Source organism: Elephantulus edwardii, unplaced genomic scaffold, assembly GCF_000299155.1.
Source record: "Elephantulus edwardii isolate Elephantulus edwardi_28Jun2011 unplaced genomic scaffold, EleEdw1.0 scaffold00059, whole genome shotgun sequence".
NCBI lineage: Eukaryota > Metazoa > Chordata > Mammalia > Macroscelidea > Macroscelididae > Elephantulus > Elephantulus edwardii.
The window spans coordinates 11982549-12001346 of record NW_006399809.1 but is presented as its reverse complement, the minus strand read 5'-3'; the positions used below and the strand labels follow the sequence as shown (position 1 = coordinate 12001346).

At 39.8% G+C, this 18798-nt stretch overlaps 1 protein-coding gene across 1 annotated transcript in view; it reads right to left on the bottom strand.

Annotated features, from left to right (window-relative positions):
• TBX20 (T-box 20) overlaps positions 1 to 16578 on the bottom strand; it is an 80000-nt gene extending 63422 nt beyond the window's left edge. Inside the window, exons 1-5 of the mRNA XM_006887595.1 lie at positions 16451 to 16578; positions 12240 to 12501; positions 10034 to 10198; positions 5682 to 5790; positions 33 to 191 (exon numbers count right to left, since the gene is read on the bottom strand). Of these exons, the coding sequence (XP_006887657.1) occupies positions 33 to 191; positions 5682 to 5790; positions 10034 to 10198; positions 12240 to 12501; positions 16451 to 16577 (822 nt within the window). The 5' untranslated portion in view covers position 16578. The remainder of the gene's footprint in view (positions 1 to 32; positions 192 to 5681; positions 5791 to 10033; positions 10199 to 12239; positions 12502 to 16450) is intronic.
• Positions 16579 to 18798: the final 2220 nt, after the last annotated feature.

Genomic DNA, 18798 nt, shown 5'->3' with positions numbered 1-18798 from the left:
AAGAACTTCCCATCTCCTTTGGGAATACTCACCAGCTGATTCTGGTAGGCAGTGACTGCCGTAAAAACTGTCTCTGGAAAGATGAATGTTCTGAATTCTTCCGACTTCAGATTCAGCAGTGAAGCCGTGTGGTCTTTCTTCTTAATGATATGTACCCGAGGCTGGTACTTATGCATTGAATTCAAAATGATCTAAGACAAAGAGGTGGGAAGTATTGCATTTAAATATTTTAAGTAACTATTAAACAGGTCAAAAAATAAGGCAAAGAAGAACCTGTAAGTCTAATTGCAAATTCAATTTTAAGATGGGATATATCTTTTATTCCCCCATCCTTATTTTCACAAACTGCCATAGAATGCTAAAAACAGGATTAAAACTGTGCTTGACCCCAGCCATGGTGTTTTCAATTGTCTCATATGCATGTGAAAGATGGACAATGAATAAGGAAGACTTGTAACGATGAAGAATAATAAACTGCATATACATAGACTGCTGAAAGAACAAGTCATCTGCCTTGGACAAAGTGTAGCCAGAATGCTCCTTGGAGTCAAGGAGAGCATGACTTGGTTTCCCTCTTTTAGGATGATTGATTGCAGGAGAGGTCAGTCTCTGAAGACATGCATCATGTCTGGTAAAGTATGAAGTCTTTAAAGGGAAGATATGCTTCAACCAGATGGATTGACACAGCAGCTCAACAATGGGGTCAAGCACCACAGCCACTCTTAAGGACACAGTGGCTTGCACAGCGCTTCCTACACAGGCTTACCATGAGCCAGAGCTGACCCTGTGGCACCCACACCACGACTACAAAGTCATCCTGTGAGTCACAGCAAAATAATTCAGGCTGGCAACTGAGACAGCTGTTAGTCTAGAGTCTCAGAACCATAGCCTAGGATTGCATGTGGTCATTTGGCATCATATAGTCACAAAACAATGTTCTATATCCTACTTTAGTGGCCACATCTTAAGAAGTTTTCAGTCAGCCATTTAAGGTGTATCTGTTGCTCTCTCCTGGTCTGGAATGAAGAGGGAAGAAAAGCAAAGATGCATAGAACTTACTAATTCAATGAATTAATCAGTCTAACAACCTGCTCCTTGGAGACAAGGATTTTAAAACTCTAACGTACTTTGGGCATGTTGCCAGGAGGGGTCAGTCCTTGGAGAATGACATCCTCCTACTTGGAAGGGTCAGTACAGGAGAGGAAGACCCTGGATGAGATGTCAGAGACGGTGCGATTGGCACAGGACAGAGCGGAGTTTGGGCTGTTGTACATAGGGTCGCTATGAGTCGCAGGCGACTCGACAGCACACAACAACAACAACAACAACAACAACGACCTTGTGAACCTTCCCTCCACAGACCTGAGACTAGAAGATGGTACTTGGTTATTGCTGCTGACAACTGTAAATGGGATCACAGTAATGAGGCCTGGGTAGAATGGGGAGGGGGAGAGTGGAAGAAAGCTCAAAACCCCAAAATGGCCATGTTTTCTTGTCTGCTAGAGCCTGGCAGAATCCCTGAGACTATGGTTTTTAGGAATTCTTTGAACTTAGAACAAAATTCACCCCTTGGGTTCAAATTTCAGACAAGTAATACACAGGTTTATACAGTGAACACCATCACCAGAGAGGTAGTCACTCCTTAGAATAATTAACTATGCACACGCATGTTTATTGAGGCTTTGTTCAAAATAACAAAGAGTTGGAAACAACTTAAATGCCGATCAACAAACAAATGGATACAGAGACTCTGGTATATTCACACAATGGAATATTATGCTGCATTGAAAAACAAATAATTAATGAAATATTATACAAAATGGATGACCATGGAGGACCTTATGCTGAGTGAAATATCTCAGTCACAAAAGGACAAATACTTCATAGGGCCACTGTTGTAAAACGGAACAGACATCGGGGTTGGGGGAGACTGAGAAAGATGGGATAAATAATATATACTGCACTGAAACAGATGAGAGAGAGAACTGTTTAAAAGCAATATATGACTAGGTTTTATCATCATGATAGGAGTCCAGAACGAAGGCTGCATATTGGAGTGGCCTTGGGGTAAGAGATTGTATAACAATGAACACTTTTTAATTTACTTTTCAAAGAGAAGAGCTAATAAGGGGGGAGATTGGACAGGAAGAAAAGTGCAACAATGATTGAATGGAAATCCAAAGTCTCTGTAAATGCTCATTAAAATTAATAATAATAATAAAAGAATAATTAACTAAGATTAAAAGGCAGGACTGATAGAAACAGGAATCATGAGAAGTGGGAGGATACATGTTATGAAGTGAATATTGTAATTAATGTCATAAAACAAAATGTTAATGAATGGCTGACTGCAAAAACCAATTTGCTCTGTAAGTTTTCATTCAAATCATAGTAAAAAATAATTCCAATTTGTTCAGGTATCATTTCCAAAATGTAAGAGGAAAACTATTCTCTAGAAAAAATTGTTTTCTTTGTTTTTATCAACTCTTTAAAGACATTTTGTATTTCTTGGTCTGTTTAAATCAAAGTTTGCATAGCAAAATTTTCTAAAATAAATCATATATTCTAGAACTACATAAGACTATTGTTTATTTGGGTTGTAGGAATAGGTTCATTAAGAAAGATCAGAAAGGTTATTACTCTGAGGATTGTAATAAAAATCAGATTATAAAATGTTTTGAAGGACATGGTTAAAAAGCAAAGCATTACAAAATAAAAAACCCATTTGTATCAAGTTCTTTTCAACTCATGCTGAGTCGTGCAGCGGAGCACCACAGGGTTTTTCAAAAGCTATCACCTTCTGGAAATAAATCTCCAGGTCTTTCACCTAACTGTGCTTCTGGGTAGTTCTAAACTGCTTAACTGTTCTATCTAAGCACGCCAGAAAATAGTAAGTGTTCAGTTAATTATTATGATGATTATACCATGGTAGTTACTTCTGACAGCTTCATTTATTCCTTACTTCTAATTATAAAATTAAATTGGCAGAACAGTTATGATCATCTTCTTTTTTTGCTAATAAAATTATCAAATATTTGGAAATAATTTCATGTGTCATTTAAAGAAAATGTAATTATTTGTCATTTTTAAATACAAGCAACAAAATTTACTTTCAAACATAAAAGGCTTTCCATGTTTTTCCTTTTGCCATTCTGACGGGTGCCTAAGTCTTTCCTAGGATCAGAGCACTCATATTTTAAAAGGCACCTTTTTATGGTCTCAAATGATAGTAGCAATTCTAAAATAATTGTGAATGGGATAAACTTTTATCTCATTGAATGAGATAAACTTTTTAAAAAAATAGTCCACCTCTCTGTGTATTATCTTTATTCCAAGGAATACAAGATAGCTATTTTTAGTCATAAAGTTGAAGTGACAAAAGAAAATATTTGCTTCTAATATTGGTTTAAGAGTAAAAAACCTAAACTTTCACTTTAAAATTTTCAAATATCTCTCCCCCCTCTTCACACACACACACACACACACACACACACACACACACACACACAAACACAAAGTAGAGGGGCAAACTTAACCTTTAAATGAATTCTCCATTCCCACTTCAACCACCCTCAAGATAAATTTTCTTAGAAAATGCATATTTTAGGACTTAAAACCCATACTGAATTTCAGATGCATGGATTTCTGACTTCTCGAGCCTTTGTAGGACCAAGGAATATTGACAGAAACATTAGCTCTGCTTCATTTGAGACAATAATCCCTATAAATAAGAAACTTTTATGATACAAAACTAAAAATGCATCATTATAAAGGTCTTCCTAAGGATTCTTTGAAAGAAATTGACTAAACAGCACAGGATCTTAAAAAAACCAAAATCTCTTCCTGTAGTTTTCATAACATATACTTCCTGGTGGGAACATGTTTTATTAAATCAGGGAAGTTTTATGCTAAAATAGATAGCGGCAAACATCTAAGACTAAACAATTTGTCAAAGTCTTGTCCTGGCACAACCAGACTGGACTCCAGAGTTCCTGAGATTCATATGAATGTTATTCCCACCCATGAAGCTTATTCTAAAAGAGAAACATTTCAATTCTGGACAGCTGATCTCAAAATAAACTCTTAAGTTTTTCTAAAGTGACCCATGCAACTTCTTTTAAAACTTAACATATATAAAGTATCAGAGTCATTAAATAATCCCTTTTCTCTCTGCAAATATTTCACTAGAGCACAAAATATGACCATTCAAATGCCTCATTAATTTTTAAACTAAAAGAAAAATAAACAAAAGTATAACTATATAAAAACTCTTAAAAAGGAGATCTATTATCTCTTTAGTACAAAAAAATAACAAAAACCTGTTAACCTAACTCCAAGATCCCAACAGTGCCACCAGCCATGAGTTAAATCAGATTACCCTGGTAAACCATGATAAACAAGCTCTCCTGTGAGCAATGGATGGTAGCAATGCCTGAGTGATTTATTTGGCTCCAGGTTCAATTCAACTATTTGAGATTATAACTAGGACTCTCCGATTTAGAATCTACTTATTGCTATCTTGATTGAGAAAGATTTAGAAATATCTCCTCAAAACTGAACAAATTAAAAATAAAACAAAACCTCAAATAACACCAGCCATAATAAAAAGAAATAAAAGAAAGAACAATTACATCAGAATAGCTAAACCCAGGGAAACAAGTTGGAAATGCCCACGTGCTTTCTGGCAAAGTTGGTACTCAGGCAAAAAAGAAAAAGTATTCTCTTCAACAAAAAGAAGTGTGCATAATGAAAACAATTTTATAATAAAACAATATCAATGGATGCATAATCTAATGACTATAATTATTGCAACTGAATTATATACTTAAAAAAGGTTAAAATGGCCAGTTCTGTGTTACTAAAAAAAACCCAAAAAACAATTACCAAAGTTTGTCCAGAGAGGCTAAAGCTTTGGTAGCATAAAATCTAAAAGAATTTTAATTCAAATCTCTACTTGAAAACATGGGATTAGCATCAAAGTCAATACCTTAATAAAGAATCTAATCAAATATGTAAGAATTCATGCCAAAGGCTTTTGGTCTTCTGACTACTGATAAGAGCTCAAAGCCTTAATTTCTTTTTCTACACCTTGATGATGTCTTAATGGACACAAAATCAAACAAGTTTGTTTGCTTTTAATTGCACGACATCACAATGCTTTAAGTGCATGAATCTTTCTACAAAGGAAATATATAAGAAAACAGTACTTTCTCAAAATTATTTGGGCATAACGTTCTTTTAATCAGCTGAATAACACATAAATATTTTATAGAATGTACACTGGAAAACCACCACAGAAACTCTTAGCCCCATTTCCTCCATAATACGTTATTTGCTGTATTACTGACAGAGGTTAGATGTTTAATTCAACAACAGGCTACAGTAGCCTCATAAATGCAAATTCCTTTCATTGAGTTGAAATAGAGGTAAGGTAGCAGCAGAAGTCTGAAAAAAAGCAGAGTACTGAATTTCCAGAAAACTCTTACATATAAATGGTAGAAAACGTTCCTATAAGTGACTTCCTGACAGCAGGAGTCAAGATCCCCAAGGGATTATAGGAATATTTTCATAGAAAGACACGGACAGAGAGGAGAAGCGGGACTAGAATTATGGTGCAGAGTTATATGTGACCTTTCCATTCAACCCAGGGGAACTAGCTTAACCCACACCACTGTACTCACATGGCCATGCTGGTCCAGTTCATTGTTGGTGAGTTTCACTTTTTCAAAGGACACCATCTGCTTGAGGAGCTGTTCCCCAGTAAAAGGAGAATCTGGGTGTACATACAGCCTAAGAAAATCAGGGGGAAAATTACTGAAAAATTTGTTCTCTGTTGATATAAAATGGTCTGTTTCTAGAAACCTTATATAAGTGGTAAATTTCATTTGCTTTACATATTTCGACTTTAACAATATAGTAATGCTAAAATAACTCCAAAACACATAAAGAGATTTCCTTGAATAGATTCAAAGATCTACAAATAGGTTAGTAAGTAAAATTAACTTTCTAGTCTTCATTGAGCATGCCATTTTTAATTTTTAAAGAACTATTTTTTGTGTGTGTGAGTGTACCGTCAAATCAGATCTGACAGGTACAGGAGGAGACTGCCCCTCCTTCCCCGGCAGACATTTTTAATTTTTAAAAAACCTGTTGTTTCATGCCACCTATTCCATTACAACTTTCATTGACTCTATGAACAACAAGTCTGAACTGTGCCAACTTCAGGCCCTCAGATATGCTCAAACCTATTGTCACACTCACTGTGTTGATCTATTTCACTAAGGGTCTTCCCCTCTTTCTTACCCTCCACCTTTTCTAAGCATAGTATCTTTTCCAAGGACCAGTCCCTTCTGAAATCATGTCTAAAGTATGTGAAATATCTCTTTATTTTTGAGGTTTTTTGGGGGGTGATCCAGTCACTACTTTAGTCACATACGCACTTTTATTGTTGTAGGTTAAGTTAAACTACCTACTTGACAATCTCCTACTAGTAAGAAAAAGCAATGAAGACAAAGAATTTTTAAAAAACCAACACTCAAACACTTCTAGAGAATGATGTACTTAAAAGTGACTCAATTTAATGGCTGTGTTCTTTAGAGACATAAGACAGTAATTTTGACATAGAAACACAGGAACTTTCCAGTTTACAGATGAGAATTCAGAGCCTATTGCTCTTTTCAATACCTTAAACACTTCTACATTCATCATCTGTTTAAGTGTTCACTGAATGAAAACCAATTAGATAAACTCCAAATTGTTGGTATTGCTGATTGCCATGGAGTCAACTCATAGTGACCCTATAAGCAAAAGACCTGAAGCCTTTCTTTAACTATTGTTTCTCAAAGTTCATAGTTTCTAGAAGCATGTTGTTTAGGAAGTGGATGCCATTTGTGAAAAAAGTAACTAAAAAATGGAAATCTTTTATTATCCATTAAGCAGCTGCTATGTATAACCCCATCTTATCCTCACTCAGTGTTAAATGCAAATTTATCCTATAACCATAACACTAAGCACAATTCATTCTGCATCTCAATTATGGTCTCATGTCTCCAAAGTCTTTAAAAAGTCAATGAGAGACCACAGAATTAATGAAAGAGAAGACATTCCTTTGTCTATGCCATTGGCTAATGAGCTGTAATGGCAAAGTCCATAATTTGCTGCACAGCCAACCAAACCACACATCTCCATGTCTCATGTGGTTCGGATCCACCAGATACTCTGATATGGACAGTTTCCTCCTGTTAATCCTCAGAAATGTTATGGAAGGTCACAACTGGAATTTTTTTACTAGTAATAAGTTTATGTAACAAGCAATTTTAATCTAAACGTATATAAGATACTTATAATTAGATAAAAGATTGCTTGTACATGAATAAAATATAATGTAAATGAAACATTAAGGAAAAACCATGCACCTGCATGAAAAACAACATATGAATGATAAAAATAGTTGGTTTTTTTAAATTTCTCAGTGATATTATGAGGAACTGGAATAGGAAAGAAAAAAATTGTAAACCTTTCTTTGGAATATTCACGTAAAGGATGATAATTCAGTATTGTGGTGTGTTACACAGAGGACTAAGATGAGATTGACTCAAATGCTGAAATTCACAGAGATCACAAGAAGCAAAATAGCAGGAAAAGGCTGATAGCACTAGAAATTCTTAATGGACCTACAGAAGACCTTGTAGGTTGAAATGCTTGTCTGTTTGATTGATCAGTTTCATATTTAAAATAAAAGGAAATGTCCCATATGCAAATGTAACTACTTTAGATCATGCATATCTTTATAACTGAAAGATTTCAAGCATTATTTCTTTTGATTAATACAACTGGCCCATTAATTTTTCAAGGTGAAGTAAAAATACTTTAAAGACCTAGAATGCCAAGGAATTCCCCTCCATCCGAACAAAAAATTATTGTCTCCCAAGTTCCATATTTTTCCCTTATGTAGCTAGAAAATACACCAAACTATTTGTTTTAACGATAATAAGAGAGTTGCTTAAATTATCTGGAATATTTTCTCCCACAATGCACTAAACATGTTTATCTAATATCAGTATAAATAAGCTGACTTAGATAACTTAAAATGTATATGGGAAGTCCTGCCTCTCTTAAGTCCCTAGGACTTAAAATTCCAGCAATTGCTTACACATGCTTCAGCTGAGATAGTGTGTTAGTCTGAGGCCTACTTCAGAACAGATTAGTAACATAAACAAGGTATTTCATATTCCAAAGGCCTGCTAGCCTGCACCAGTTCTCATACCATCAGATGGGGAAAAATGTATAGCAAATAAGCTACCAACTTTTTAGATGAAAGACATTATAAAGAAAAAAATGGGAAATAAGTTCTTTGTAAAATATGGATCTGCTTAAATTCTTTTCATCTGTTTCTGGTTTGAGACAATATTGCAAATACCCCCTCAGCCAAGAAAACTCAAGAAAATTGGCTACTTCATAGTAAGTAATAAAACCCACTAATTCTATTCAATTTAATGTCTTCCAAACTAGTGAATATTGCTCAAATTTTTTAACCAGGAACTTTTTAAAAAATTGTTTTAGGCCTGACTATTATTTAATATACTAACTTAGAAGAGTTCTTCATTGTCTCTTGTGAGAAAGACTTTTTATTCTCTTCTCTACCCTACTTAGCATACTGTAAGCTCAAGTAATATGATTAATAACTGTAGGTATAATTGTCTATATTGATTCTGTGTTTTGACAAAGATTCTTAAAAAGAATAAAAAATAACTTTAAAACTAGATTTGAGAATTTAAGTAAATTCTCTCTCTGGCACTGAGACTTGGTCTTAGGACTCAAATGTAACCCACCCATTGCCTTGTAGTTGACTCTAACTAAGAGAACCTTGCATGGGTACATAGCAGAATCTGTGATTCCCTATGGGAGACAGAAAGAGCCTGCCCAATACAAAGCTTCTGGTGGATTCAAACCACTTAGAATGTAGCAGCTTTGGGGTTTAGTTTCACAGCTCACTATACACTACACCACCAGGGATCCCTTCTCATATGTAAAGTCAGGTAATATTCACTGGTTTAGGCAAGGATTCTAAGGCTCCATCTAACATACTTTGGACATGTTGCAAGGAGGGACAGGTCCTTGGAGAGGGACATAATGCTTGGTAGAGTGGAGGGACAGTGCAGAAGGGGAAGGCCCCCTATGAGTTGGATTGATTCAGTGACTGGGGTAATTGGGATGGGTGTGTCAGAGACAGTGCGATTGGCACAAGACAGAGCAGAGTTTAGGGATGTTGTACATAGGGCCGCTATGAGTCGCAGGCAACTCGATGGTACATAACAACAACAACATGCTGAAGTATGGAGTATGGACAAGATACTTGTAACTTTTAGCGCTCCTCCTTCAGATAGTAAGTAAATGTATGCAGTATCCTCCCTACCCACAAAGCAGCCCCAAAGAAAAGGTAGTTTCTTAAAATAAACACATGATTCCTAAAATGTTAAATGAGGAATATTTCACATAAAAGAATATTAACCTGATGTTGAATTACATTCATCTACTAAACGTATTAGAGGGGAAAAACGTTTGCTTTTATTAGCTAAAATTGTTGAAGCCCTTACTAGCCAAAAACAACTAAATTGTACTCAAAATAATTTTGTTATGTCAAATATAATAATGTGCAGATATATTGTTAACAAATACTAAGTGTAAGCAACCATACCCTTCTGAAAAGGGTTGGAGGGCATGCTATCTGTGGTTACATGTTGCCAAATAGAAATGGTAATAGAGTATGAAACAAATCATGACGTCTAACATACACTTAGGTTCTAATTTAGGGAAAACTTTGAAATAAACGATGAGGAAAGTTAAAAATTAAGTGTTGTGTCTGTGAGCAAGCTGTCTTTCTCTGAGATTAACTCATGCTTGTTATAGTCAGACCAGAAAATTTTTTTACGAGAGCCCACAGCTTCAAAAGCAGACACACTTAAAACTCAAACAGCCGAGGCAGAGATAGATGTTAAAAGGAACATTTTATGAGAAACACGCAGACACCAACCTGGCGGGCAGTGGAGGGTCAGCCTTGCCAGCCACCAGCCAGGAGGACCGATGGTAAGCATAGCGGTACCTCTTGTTGTCCACAGGAACAATGTCCATCAGAACTATGTACTTGGCTTCAGGATCTACTCCAGAAAATGAGACCCGGATGGTGGGAAACATCCTCCTAACAGTGGAGACAAAAAGAATTGGCCAAGCTCACACTAGCTAGGTCCTCCTCCCCCACTCCTTGTGTTCCAGTAAGAGCCCCAAGGAGATCAGCCTAGATCACGTTAAGAACCAGTCAGTCCTTTGTAATTGGTAAATTTTTTTGAAAATTACCTCGAGGGAAATCCTACCTGTTTTTGTTAGCAAAAGAGTCCTGCAATCCATCAGCACCCCAGTAAAGAACTTGGTGGAGAAGCCAGACTCACTGATTGGGTTACAGAAGATATTTTCCAGGATCCAGAGCTGATGAGACCAGTCTTAGAACGCCACTGACAGACTTCCTCAGCCTTCTCTCTGTTGTGAGCCAGCCCACACCTGCCACTCACTCTGGAACCCATGAAGATAGCACCCTTTCCTCTTGGGCATCTTTTTTCAAATTTCTGGGCAAAGAACTATCTCCTACCCAGAGTTTTATTCTTCAGTTGGAGCTTGCAGCTTCTACAAACTGAGGCCATAAAAAGTGTAACTACGCTCACTTACCTCACTCACACACACAAGTAAAGTTCTGCTGAAGATAACTCAAAACTGGTTCCACAGCAGTTAGAGAATTTCAAAAATTCAAGCCAGGTACAGAAAATGATATAGAATAAGGGATATCATCGCTGCTAGCATATGGATCTTGGCTAAAGGAGAATTACAGAAAGATACACGCATGGCTTTTTACTGATTTTGTGAAAGCATGGACTACATGGATCATAACAAATTATGGATAGCCCTGAGGAGAATGAGAATGCCAGAACATTTAATTGTGCTCATGAAGAAATTGTCCATAGACCAACTAAGAGGTTTTGTTACAACAAAACAAGGGAGTACGATGTGGTTTAAAATCAGGAAATATGTGCATGAAAGTTGTATTTATTTTTTCCCTATACTTACTCAATGTGTTTGTGAGCTATATTAAGAACAGCATACCATCAAAGTTAAGGAAAGTCTCTTAACTACCCACAATCTGAAGATGATATGAACTTACTAGCTGAGTGTAGATTTTTAGCACTTACTGGTGATGGTCAAAGATGACAATCTCCAGTATTGATTACAATTTAATATAAAGCAAATAAAAAATCCTCACAGCAGGATCAATATACAACATCAGGAGAAATTTCGAAAAGATTGAAGTTGTCAAGGATTTCCTTTTACTTGGATCCACAACCAGCAGTCAAGAAATCAAGTGAAGTATCTGTACTGAGCAAATCTGCTAAAAATGATATCTTACAAAGCAGTCATCTTGAAAACTAAAGTGTTCCAGATTCAAGGCATAATATTTTCAATTTCCTCATCTGCATGTGAAAGGTGGACAATAAATAAGGGAGACTGAAAGAGTTGAGGCACTTGAATCATGGTGCTGGTGAATAATTCTGAGTATCTGTTCTAGAAAAAGGCACAAATCTGTCTTTAAATAAACACAGTCAGGAAGCAAGGATGGTGAGATTCTGTCTTACACATTGTGAATACAAGAGAGGCCAGTTCCTGGAGAAGCACATTGTATTTGGTATAGTGCAATAGGGATAAAGAAGACCCTTAAAAATATGGATTCACACAGCATCTGCAACAGTGAGCTCAATCTGTATGTAAGGATTGTGAGGATGCTGGAGGTCCAGGCAGTGGTATGATCTGCTACACATAGAACTGCTGGGAGTCAGAACTTTCTCAAAGTCCTTAAAACCTACATCGCACCCTTAGTGTATACCAGAGATGTCTCCAATACCATCCCTCCTCTCACCATCAGTTCCCTCCTCCCTTCAGATTCCCACTTAATACCCTCCGGACCTGCAATCATGGCCCATGTGCCCTTCTCTTTAAAGCTGGAGTGGCTCTCCCCATTGCAGAGAATGAAAACCACAGGGTTTCCTTCCAAATCTTTCTGCTTTCAAAGGCAAACTGAAGACAAGCTGCCATCCTTACAACAAAGGTTCTCCAAGCCCAGCACATTTCATCAGTTCCTGGATATACACAAGACTCCATCCCTGTGCCCCACTCCCGGCCCACTCAGGACCAGCTACCTGCCCGACTTGGTGATGATCATTTCCGTGCCCAGCTCATGGAATTTGTCCCACAGCTCCTTGGTCTCCAGGCTGCAGGCAATTTTGGCCATCTCCTCGCTGGGCATGATTGGGGTGGTAGGGATCAGAGGTTCAGTACACAGAGTGGTGGAAGACGGGCTGCTGCTGCCATGGCTGCTGCCACCACCAAATTCCCCGTGGGCATCCAGGCTGGTCAGCTCACCCAAGGGCTGAGCACACGATGACTTCTCCACAAATTGCTCTGGTGGGAAAGAGAATGACAGCTGATCTGTCAATCAAGGAAATATTTGGGAAAATAGCAGCACAACTGAAACTGGCACTTGGCTTTGCTTTTTTTTTTTCAAAGTCAAACTCAGAAACTTCAGAACAGCAGAGATGACTCATTGCTACACATACAGAACACGGCCTCCCAGTTCCCCACTTCCAGTGCATGCATGCTGCACACATAGGGTTCTGGAGACAAGACTTCTTATCACCAACACTGAAACTCACTTTGGGGAGTTAAAATGTGTGGTAGAGAAAGGAAATGAGGGTAACTGGAAAGATAAAGAACAAAAATACCTCTAACTGTCCCTCCAAAGTTCTAGACTCCACAGTTTATGAGACAGTCTTGCCTTTTTGCCAACCTGGAGGATTTTCTCCTTAGAGACTAAGGGAGTCCTGCAAGCACTCTCCTCCTCCATTTGGGAGGAAATTTCCCTGCTCCTCTTCACTTCCTCTCTCAGTAAGAGAGAATGACAGGGGGCAGGAAATGGAAGAAACCACTGGCCCTCAGTGTCCTCCCCATTTAGAGAACAGAATATGATTAGATCGTTTTTACATTCTTGCCATTCTGAGACTTTTTAAAAGACCCCAGCACACATCTTGCTGAATAACAGGAAAAGGCTCTCTGGTCATTTTTTTTTTTTTTTAAATAGGCTTGGAACAATTAGGGGTATTTTATGTGTCTCCCCACCATTAATAAAAAAAGAGCCTGAAAGTGGAGAAAATGGTTCCAACTTCAGGATGGCAGAATATTAATGAAAATGAAAAAACTGCTTTGCCATCAGCATCAGGCTAGAATGCCACAGTCTATGAGCCAAATGTTCTCCTCCTCAGCTGATAAGGGCCTGAGACTACACCAGTCACTTTGATGGAATACAGAGGGACTTCGATAATTGTCCTCATTATCTCCCATGCAGTGAAAAAGAAACTATTTGAGTTTGCAATGAGAAGTTGATCTTTCAGTGTCTTCAAAATTCTGAATGTTCATGTGTACATACATACAATTGGACATATACATACAACACGCATATAAAAAAACATATATTTAATTACTCCCCACTCTTCTTGACCTCAGGCAGGCAAGCAAGAAATAGAGAAACAAAACTGTTGCACTTTCACATTTTATTCTCTTCCAGTAATAATCAAGTGCATGAAAATATTTTAAGACTAAGTTAAATTGATAATCTTATCCCCTTCTCTTTAAAGTTAAAAGCAAGGGAAACAGGAACATCTTATTTTCTACTAATACTTTTAGAAACATATGTGCATTACATCTTTATAGGAAATTATCAAATGTCTTTCATTTTAGTTTCTTATTTTAAAACTGGTGGGGAAAGCTGGCTCCCTATCCTAAAATGACTAAAGTCTCAGGATTGGGAAGTAGAGGAGAAAGAGAATGATCTAGAATGTGTTAAGGGTCTGGAGCAGTTCTTCTAAAAAACTATGCTGAAATGGATATTCTCAAGGCTCTGTGGGTCCCAACCATACAAATTTGCTTCTATATTTTCCTAGTGTTCTAAGGTATCACATACTCCCTTGATAGACCTTTCAATTCTTCTCATGCTGGAATCTTCGGTTATCAGTCAGTACTTATTTCTCTGTGAACCATGTAAGCGAGAAGAATACCTACTCATTCTTCTAGAATCCCTCTCAAAAGCACAGAGAACCTTATTTTACAAATGATGATGATGATGATGAGAGATAGAGGAAGTGTGTACAGAGAGCTGGCAACTGCTTTACAGTTCATTATTTTAATAGGAAGTGGCTTTTCTCAGGCAAATAATGAAGGAAACAATGTCAAAATGACAGTGACGCTTTAACATTTTTTCAATCCATTACCTACAGTTCTGTCAGAAATTTTAAATCAAGATATTCATTTCCTGCTAGATACCAAACTGAAAAGGGAGGGATTTGTGCACAATTCAGGTATCCCTAAAAAGGAATGAACATTGTTGAAAGTTGCTCACATTTAATATTTAAAATGATAATGAATTTATTTCTAAATAATTGTGGCTCATTTGATTTAACGTTTTAATTTTTTGTCAGGTTTAGATTTAGATTTAGGGGTAAATGGGAAGAATGAGGGAAGGGGAAATGGGAGGCTTTTGGCCCACATTCCTGCTTCCACTTCCTTCCTTGCAATTTGCTACAGGGATTTTAGTTCTCTGTTTTCTCTTCACTCAGACTCATTTTCTTCTTTTTTCTTTCTATTACTACTAATTTAGATCTGTTTAATGTGTTGGGAATGGCACAGAAAAGGAAGGAGAAAATAGGAGAGCTAGAATAAATTAGAAAAAGAATAAATTAAGTTTACTATTTGTGGTTTTCATAGATTGTTTACCATTAGAATAGGGAGTACTTAACTTCCTGGGGCGCCAGAAGGCAATGACAAAAATATTTCTTTCCAAAGGTTATGCATTTCTCCTTAATTTGTAAAAGGATTTTTGTTTTCTTCAGAACCCACTTTATCTTGGGCAGTTTCCTTCACACTCAGCTCTCTTGGGCGAGGGGAACAGAATCTCTATTCTCCTTTTACTCTGCTATAAATGGTAAAAATTGTTACATAAACAGTGTAACTGAAAGTTGAGGAATTTAGGAAACGGTTACTGGTTAATGTTTTTGCCAACCTCAATCGAAAATAATGGCAGTTATAAAATGATGTCTTACTGATAAGCCTGGAGCTTCTGGGACAAAAAAAAATGTTCACGGCGGACCAATTGGCTAATTCGATCTCATTTCGAATGAGAAATTTCAGCTCTGTTTTTAAAGAGCTGACTCTGTTTAGTCTATTCACGTTTCGGGGGAAATAAAAATTTCAACTGACTTTTTTGTGACTTCTCTTTGTATCTTCTTGCTTTCAAATGCATAAATTAATATAACATGTCTTGTAACTCTTGTTATGGTTTAAAAGGTGTTTCATTATTATTTATTCCTGGACAAATAGTTTTCCATGTACGCGCGCGCGCGCGCGCGCACACACACACACACACACACATATGTTAGGGTGGTACTCATAAGATCAGAATTATTCAAATACATGGTATAGTTGTAAAACTGACATCAGGTGCCTCTAGCCTACAAAACTGGTTGCTTTGCCCTAGAATCCTACTTCTCTTTCTTTAGTCATGTAAAGTACTTTAAAATGCCTGTTAACCAGGACGGGAAATGCATCTTTCCTGGATTAGCTTTTACCTGTCCGATACTAGTTTTTCTCAATCATATGTAAATCATACCTTAAACTGTCTGTTTACCAGGACGGGAAAGGCATCTTTCTGGGATTAGCATTTACCTCTTTGAAACAGTATTTTCATAGTTAGATGTAAACTATATCCCAAGTTGCCGGCTTACTAGTAACTATGTGTAAATTGTTTTGAATGTGAAAATCTTGTAACTTTGCAAAAGTATTATGTGAAGTAGATTAATTTCCAATCCAATGACCACTCTTTCACGGGAGGCAGATTTTGAGAGGCTTCTCTAAGTTCACCCAGATCCGCAATATGTTCTGAATATTGCAATCCGTCTGTTTTACTGGCAATTGACAACGGAAAAGAACCCCTTGCGTTCAATAACCTATGTACATACACATTCGCACAAGCCTGATTCAGTACCAGGACAGACAGGTATCAGAAAGGCCCCACACTAGATGCCATAGCTGTAGTATATAACGGACCGTGTATAAGAGGGCACCTCCAGAGAAAACTTGGGCCAAAAAGAGAAAAATCTCCCACTTAGGACTTGTGACTATAGCTAGAGGATCTGTTGCTGGCCTGAGTGTGGTAAAGTGGCCACTGGTGACGTCCGTTATTCTGATGATCCTCCTGCGGCCAAGCGGCAGAGGACAAACAGCCGTGCAAAATATACACAGACATACAGACAGCGAGCGAGAGCGCCCATGTCCTCGGAGGGCCACAGGCAGGCCGACTCACCCAGGGGCTTGATAGTGTTCTCCGCGACCTCCTTTTCCTTGGAGCCTCCGCTCGACATGAGCGCTGCGATAGAGAAGGCGTTGGCACGCGAGGAGAGCTGGGGTTTGGGCGACGCCGTGAACTCCATGGCCCCCGAGAGGGGTCAGCTGTCCAGTTTCTCCAAAGGGGACAAAAGACCCGCAGTGCAGGGCCAGGTCCCCAAGAGCGTTTAGGTCCCCGAGCGTGGGGACTCCACACGCGTTGTCTCCACTGCCCCTGAGCTCTGCGCGCCTCTCCTCTCCTCCCCGCGTAGCTTCAGAGCCGCGCCGACTCCAAACTTAGTCAGAGAGCAAGTGACAGGAGCAGCCCTGGCTCCGCCACACGTGCGGGCACCGCGGCCTGAGGTTGCACCACGACCTGAAGGTTGTGCGTCTCTGAGGCCGAGCCCAGCATCTGCTGCACGCAACCCGGGGGTCACGGCACACCCTGCCGCGGCGCAGGCTTACGTCCTCACTGGATACAGTCCGGAGTGCTGGAGCTGCACGGTCGCCGTCACCCCGCGAGCGAGCGCCGCGGGCGGGGGGCGTTCCGAGCGGGACACGGTGCCGAGGACACTGTGCCCGACGCCTGCCGCCCTGCGTCTTAATTTGCTACCCGCCGCCCGCAGCCACTCAGAGCCGCCCCACGTCACTGCCTCCCCATGGCCGCCGGGGGCGGGGCCGGCCAGGCCGGGAGGGCGCGCCTGGGACTAGGCGTCCGTGTGGCCCCTCACACTACCTAGTGGGAACCACTAAAAGGGGAGCTGTCCGCTTGGGCCTACGCCCCTTGCCTGGTGTTACCGTCCCTGGTGAGGGGCAGTGCGTCCTCCCCGGGGAGAGCACCTTAGGCGCGGTCTAACAACTGAGGTCTGGGGCCTCGGAAGCTAGCCTGGAGGAAGCCCGGGAGTGTATTGCTTCCCGTGGTCTTTTACTACCGCTCACTTAAGTTCTAGAAAGTTGGGAAGCGCTGTGTAGCGCAGAGCCCTGCGCCACAAAGCCGCCCTGGACCAACTGCTAGATGAGTCCCTGTGCGCGGTGTGCCCCCGGGACGGTTCCCTCCTCCCCCGCGCGCTTGTGGGCCCCCACAGTCTATTTGTCCGCCTTCTGACTGACTTTAGGAGACTGGGGATGCAGCGCTGCAAAAGATTACGAATGAGCTGCGAGCATTGATTGGCTGGATGCTGCTCTCAGGATGGTGGCTTCTGCTGGGCACAAGAGTATCTTTCTTCTGAAGTTCCTCTTTCCAGGAGAGACACTGGGGCTGGGGCAGAGGGGAAGGCGCGGTTCAGGGTTGCGGCTGACTGCGGGAACTGACCGGGTGTGGTGCGGGTATCGGGTATCGGCAGAGACCGCGCCACGCGGGGTTCAGCGCGCTCCTACAGCCTCTTGGCGGACCTGGAACGCCCTCCCTTTGTGACTTGACTGTGACCAAGACTCCCCAAAACCTTGGGAGGGGGGCGTCCCACTGGTCTGGTTGAGTCTGAATAACTCACATTCTCTGAATTCGCAGGATAATCCGCTTCACTTGGAGCCGGGTAAACTCAGCCTCAAACACACTCAAAGCTGTACATGTAAATATTTGCACTCTTCCCAGTCAGTTGGTCTGGTGATTAGGAACCTCTTGGTGGGCCTGGAGTGGTGGTGGAGGAGAGAGTCCCCCATTTCCTAGTAGTCTTTCTCATCTCACTACCTCTCAGCTCCCCAATTCCTGAACTAAATCTACAGGAAAAAACAAACAAAAAAGTCAAAGTAGGTGCCTTACGTCCATCTGGGAGCGTCATGACTTCATCACGTGGAGGAACCTTGTGGAAACCAGGGTTAAAAGCTGCTAACAGAAAGTTCAGCAGTTAGAATCCACCAGCTGCTGTGCTGCAGAAGGATTATAAAGCCTTAGAAACCCATAAGGAAGAGTATTGCCCTGTCCTGTAGAGTCACTATGAATCGGAATACACTGCAGTAATTGGAGGGGGGGGGGGATTTCTGTCATCTTGTGTCCTTAATTTGTGTGTGTGTGTATGTTTGCTCATATTTTTGTTTTATTTTCAAAACAAGTTGCTAAGAAACGTATTCAGATAATATTGTTGAAGTGTAAAATGCATAGACTGGAAAAAGTACACCTGCCTAAATATTTTGGCAGATTACTGAAACCTTAGAAGTTTGTTGATGGAAATAAAATTCAACTCTAATTGCTCGAGTGAAAGGGGGTGTCCCTTAAGGCAGACCCCAGTGTAGCGCTCCAGACCAGGCCCTTGGTCACAGTTTAGCCAACAGTCCCTTAATCAGTGAACTCCCGCTGCGTTTTGAGATTAAACCATAGCAAGAATCAGAATG